This window comes from Strix aluco, chromosome 7 (assembly GCF_031877795.1).
Source record: "Strix aluco isolate bStrAlu1 chromosome 7, bStrAlu1.hap1, whole genome shotgun sequence".
Lineage (NCBI taxonomy): Eukaryota > Metazoa > Chordata > Aves > Strigiformes > Strigidae > Strix > Strix aluco.
The window spans coordinates 13160169-13166445 of NC_133937.1; the positions used below are offsets into that span (position 1 = coordinate 13160169).

The 6277-nt window shown below is 42.9% G+C and overlaps 1 protein-coding gene across 1 annotated transcript; it reads left to right on the forward strand.

Annotated features, from left to right (window-relative positions):
* The first annotated feature begins 869 nt into the window (after positions 1-869).
* Positions 870-5823, forward strand: LOC141926205 (uncharacterized). Its single transcript, XM_074831628.1, has 6 exons — positions 870-1272; positions 1565-1644; positions 3084-3198; positions 3897-4003; positions 4229-4343; positions 5189-5823. Exons 1-6 carry the CDS (start codon positions 870-872, stop codon positions 5374-5376), a joined length of 1008 nt encoding a protein of 335 aa, XP_074687729.1. The 3' UTR covers positions 5377-5823.
* The last annotated feature ends 454 nt before the right edge of the window (positions 5824-6277 follow it).

The window sequence follows — 6277 nt, forward strand, 5'->3', positions numbered from 1 at the left end:
TGTGTTGCATAATGTAACATGAAAACACAATGTCCCTGTCTCAACAAAACCAAACATCTGCAGACAACATGAACAGTTCTGCTCTGGCAGTGACAGTAACGACCATGACAGCGTTTGTTGGTGAGGGAGTGTGTGTGTGTCTGTCTGGTTTGATGGGCAGGCAAGGTCAGCACGGCACCTTGGCATGGGGGTGTGTGTGACAGGCTCTTGGGTGAAAGGCCATGACTCTGAAACCTGCAGTTTACAGATGGGGTCAGCCACACCCCTAGCACGTGAACATTAGCTGGATAATTGGTTTAATCTGCTAGCAAATGTATAGTGCAGAAGTGATTGACCTTTTGTGGCAATTTTGCTAGCTATTCAGCTTTTCCCATAAATGGATATAAGCATATGAGGTTCATGGCTCCATTAAAAAAAACCCAAAGCTACAAATAGAAATACCATGCAGTTGCTGATATATGCACAGAGAGCAGGTATGTGGTTGGCTATATGATATACACACAGAAAGTATGTTTGTGTTCTCAAGACTTATTTTTCCCCCTGCTTTTCTGCTGCTGTTGCTGCTTTATTTAATCTGTATTTAATAACCCAGATGCTAGAAATTGGAAACTGTAATTTATTCCCCTTACCAAGTAGCTAAACTCTGGCTGCTACAGGATATAGAGCACATCCCCTTGGTCCAAATCAGTTTAGCCATCATTTGATGTTCTGAGCTTTCTCTTGAAGCATGAGATACCGGGTTGAGCCCTGTAAGTAAGCATACTTATGTCTTATATATGAATGTATATATATGTGTGTGTGAGAGCCCAAGACAGACACAAACAGAGACAGAATGAGGGGGTGGGGTGGGGTGGGGAGAGAGCAAGAACATGCAAGAGTGTGCATACACCAAACATGTTTACGGTAAACCAGTTAATCTGAAGATTTCCCGGTGGGGTTGGCAGCAGCAGAGAGGATGGAGGACAATAACGAGAAACCTCCCCTTGCCCTCCCTAAACCATGTTGGCAAACTCTCTGCTGGCTTCCCAGCAAGTTGGGCAATACCTGCACCCCCCCTTAACGCCTTATCACAGTCCTGCCCCAGAGCGAGGCACACCGTGAGCAACCAGCGGCCACAGACATGCAGCTTTGTGCCTGACACCAGCGCTTCAGCTCTTAGGCTCCACAAGCAACAAGTAACTAGCCCCAGGTCTCCTGCAGAAAAGATGCTGTTCAGCTCCTGCCCACTCTGGAAAACACTGTTTTTTACAAATTTAGCAGTGCTTCTTGCAGGTAAGATATTGTCATTCTTGAATATGACTAACAACTATTTAAATAGCGGCTCTCTTTTAGAGAAATGAATCATCCCTCTTGGGAACCCAGCTCAGGCGATCAGATTGCTAACTAGAATAAATCAGTATTTGCACAGTTTATTCACATTTGAGCCCTGATCACCTCAGGTATACCAGGTGTCACTAGGACTGCAGCATAGTGGCGCAAGTTCTATTATGCAGTATTCGGGGTTTGTTCATGTGTTGGGAGGGACTATTAACCAGCTATATACCTGCTTCTGTTTGTCTTTTAGATTTTACTGAAATTGGAGCTTTTGCCAGTCCAAGTGAATGTGAAAGTGCAAACATACAGGATGTGAATGAGAGCCTTGCGGTAAGAGGTCAGCCACGTCGGCCACCCCAGGTCCTGCTTTGCAGAGCTCTTCTGCAGTGTGGGAGGAGCAGGGCCCTGCCGCCTGTGCAGCTGCACGCCCTGGATGGGCAAGCATAACCTGCACACTGCTTTGGTAACGCCTGGCTCAGAACAAAAGTACATGGTGGGGAGGGAGCAAGATGGAAGACCAAAAAATGATTAGTGTCATTTAACCTGCCATGTCTTTGGCTCTGCTACTGCTAGTCAAAAAAAAAGGTCCTTGTAGGTGTATTTTCCAGTTTTGCTTTTTCCAAGATACATGAAGTATCTTGAACATAACCGGTTATGTCTTTTGCCTTACATGCATAATGTTGTTTTCAATCCCACTTTCAAATATAAAGTGCTAAGTATTTTAAATACAAGTAAAGCCGGTCAACTGAAAGCTTATCTTTTACGAGATAGTGCCCCTGTCTTCTATTGCCTAGGCATATCATAAGGGAGTGAGCAGACAGTGACCCTTGAATATGGCAGAAATGTTAAAAAAATACCAGGGCAGACCCTATTAAAAAATTTTTCACACACAGTAAAGACATTTGTCTGTAAAAGAGTAACATGGAACTAATGCTGGAGTTGGGGCCACATACCAGTACATATAGTGAGCTTCCCTGGAGTACCATTCTCATCACACAGGGGTAGAAAAAAAAGGCTGAGGGCAGCACTTGCTGAGGAGGCATGCTCCCAGGTGTTTAAGGTTTTTTTTCCCCCAGAGATTCGTATGATATTATTTTCTTTGTATGACCGATGCCCACCACTTTCAACAATGTTTCTGTAAGCTTCATCCCAAGGAGCAGAGTTAGCCATTGCTGGCTAGTGCTTCAGCAGCTGCAACTGAAAATTGGACTTGCTGTTTTTCTTGTGTCTGTGTAAGTTCAAAGTAACTGGTGCCCGTTATAATGATGGCACACACTTGTGTTTCGGTTGTGGCGTTCACCACCACTATACACATATGTGCATAGACACACATGTATGGACTGAAAGGTATTCCTATAGGCAGATAAAAATACAGGAACACACACACACATGCTCTCTCTGCGAGATACCAGCATTCAGAAGATAAGAATAACAAACCAATGTTTTGGATAGAAAGAAGACACAACAGTTGTTTATAAAGGCACCATTTCATACATAGGAAAGAAAACCCCAACCCATACCAGGCCTCCCTCTTGAACTCAATATAATGGAAAAACCCTATCTAGACACTGTTTTAAAAAAAAGTTACCGGATTTCTTCCAAAAACATTGTGGGGAAATTAGTGTTACTTAAAGCTATATAATTTTCAAGATGGTTCTTGTTCTGTACTTTTTTTTTAAAAAAAAAGGAAAATGTATTTGATGACTTTCATAAATTAATTCCAAGGCTTTTCCTCTTCAACTTACCTTTTTTCTCCCCTAACTCCATAGAAATATTCAAAATGCTTTCATGAAATGATTGCCAAGGGTGAAAAAACTTCAATCAATTTGCTTGCCTGGACACTGCAAGAAACACTTGATCTCCTGCGCCCTGTTCAAGAGAAATGTGAGTCCCCTCCTGAACCCTTGCTCTTCTTCACTCAGTGTTGAACAAAGTGGCAGTGGAGAAGCACTAAGAAATTTTTTTTACCTACAGTCAGAGTGAGCTAAGTGTCTGCCTTTCTTGAGGGGGGAAAAAATCTGAGCAACAAGTCAGAAAGCAAGAGTGCTTAACCACTGTTCTGGCAGGCATCTGGGAGGCATGGCAGCACCAGTGCCTGGACTCCCACCCGCCCTGCAGCCCAGCTGCCAATGCTGGGCCACAGTGCAGAGTTGCAGAGGCAGCAGAGCCTGTTCTGCCTGCCAGCAGGAGCCTCTTCAGTGCCTGGGAGCAGGCATGTCAGTCATATTTTTCCAGGAAATACTTGGATAGTTTTGGCCGCAATAGTACTGAATGCCAGTGCTGTGAATGCAAACGCCACTTACAGCCACTTTTAAAGTGTGAGTGGGGCTGACAGGGACTTTGCTGTCACAGTGACAAGTGATGGAAAAATTGTGTGTTGCCAAAAAAAAAAAAAAGAAAGAACGTTTTAAACAAACAAAAATGCTTACTCTGACAGTCGGCTAGTGGGGGCAGTTATCACCCATACTCTGGTCGATGAGTATGCCTATGTTTTGCTTGAGAAAAGGGAGATTTTTATATTCACTTTCACTCTGACATGTTGTTTTCTTGCTCTCTTTTTTCCTTTGTGATCCACTCAAAAGTTTGCAAGCAGCTACCTCCGTGCCCACTGCCAGTAGCCCCTAGAAATGGCGGGCTGGTGTGTGTCACCATTGACAATGCTCAGTACTGCAAACCCATGTGCAACAAGGTAATAGTCATGGTTTACTGCTGCTATATTGCTGCATCTATTCATTAATTTACAAGTGTTTATTGTGTAATGAATTTTCTTGTTATACTTTTTTCTTCTCCCTTAGGGCAGGAAGAGATTGTAGTGTTTGTATTGACCTTCACTGGCTGACTATTTCTTCATCTTACAGTTGCCATGATGTAACCTAAGACACCATTTGTTTTTTCCCCACCTTTGTTTCCCAAGGGTTATGACTTTCCATTCCTCAGAAGAAGTAGACTGTATGAAGTATGTGGCAATGCCACTGGGTTTTCCTGGACAACACAGCTTGTTGGGGAAAAGACACTGGCTGTTTGTAACCGTGAGTATTTCTCAGTCACATTTGGTCACAGGGATGGGAGGCTATGTCTGTTGTGTTTTAAAAAAGGAAGAAAGAAAAGTTTCTCTTGGTATGTGTGACAACCTTGGCATGTGTGATATTGTGAGAGCTAGTGCTGGGCTGGCAAACTGCTGAATGAGAAATCATGTTAGCTTTGAAACTATCACAAGGGCCTGAGCATTGCTATTTCAGCTTGGGGTAGCAAATGTGACATGTATCCAATATTTGTGGGAAGATGCAACTTTTTTTAAACAGTAAAGAGGTATCATCTTAACACAAACCCTATGTTGCACAAGGGCTGTGTGACCCCACTGGACAGACAGCAGGAGAACATAAAACTGCTGTTTATCTTGCAATAGTACTTGAAGTACCTCAGCAAAAGGGGCCAACGCCTGCACTATTCATGGTGCATACATACAATAAAACCCAGGAGCTGGCCCCCAGCCAGCAGTGCTGCCTTTTTCATGTGGCAGCCCAAGGATTTTAAGATTGCTCCCATTTCATCTAGTGAGCAATCCATGACCTGAAGCAGGCTACCTGACTCCATCGTTATTGTCTTAATTTAACAATAAATGTGCGTATAGACACACAAAAGGGCCAACCTATCTCTCCTATGGTTAACGGAAAATATTTTACTGTTGACAGGGCCTTGTTGCTAGAGCAGTTTTATCCCAAGGCTTACCAAAAGCAATCATCTCAGAACTTTCATTCCAAGTTGAAGTCTTTAGTCTCGCAAATAGAAATGCTGGTGCTTGTTTAAAGATCAGGACAAATCTAAGTTAAGTAACTCAGCTGCTTTTCTTTTTTGTCCTCTTTGATCTTTTCAGCCTCCGAGATGGCCGTCAGTGGAGCTAAATCTGCCTATTTCCCCACCAACAGCACCTGTATGCGCACATTAGCTGGCACTGAAACTCAGGCAGAGCAGCTAAACATCTTCCTCAGAGAGCTTCATGAGCAAGGCATTGACAGCTCCAACCATGACAAGGAGGCTGATTGTATCATCTGTGGTTACTAGCATGAAAAAGCTTGTGCCACAGACCAATCAGCCATCTACAATTTGACATGGGTATTTTGACAAGAGAAATAGAGCAGTGAAATCATTGCTAAGACATGTAAACATGCAGCTTTTATTTAGTTAAAGGACTAGTGATCATAGTCATCATTTGACCTCAGCTCTTGGGTACAGATATATAGGCTAAATGTAATCCCATAGCTCATGTGGTAGAGGTGTTTTGAAGAAAGATCACTTTTATGGCTTAAATTTGTCTAACTGGAATTAAATAAGAATTAGAGTTGTTTAACAGATGCAGTCATTAGTTAAACACAGTCATTGTTATCAAAAATCATCTTCTGTCAGGGGTCATCTTTACCAAGAGAGGGCCATGCTTTTAGTTGCTTTTACAGTTGCTAATTAATCACTATTGTTTCTCTGATGACCATTAAAGCAGTGCAAGTGACAACAGTTACTGGCTGTAGGGGTATAATTCTTTATTCATGTGCCTGCCCCTTGATTGGGGGTTAAATTAGGCTGCACATACAGCTGTTCAAGGTGTTGTGTTTTGCATGAGCTTGAAACACTGCAGTTTGTTGGTGGAACAACTCAAAGGCTTCTCCTGTATATATCACCATGAAATATAAAAACAATTGTTCCTTCTCCAATTCCCATTCTTCTGTGAGCTCTCTCTCTTTTACACACACCTCTCCTCCTCCCCCCCGTGCATGTGTACTCTGGAAAACCAAAGACACAGAGTAAGAGGTGTGAAAGAGCAGAAAACCCGGGCTGTTGTTCACCTGGCACTTGGTGCAAGTGAAGACCAAAGACAACTCAGCACTGGTGATCCAGTTTATTTGTGGAGCTGTAGCTACAGAACAGATGTGAATTATTATGAAAACTAAACAAAAACCTTAGTTACTGC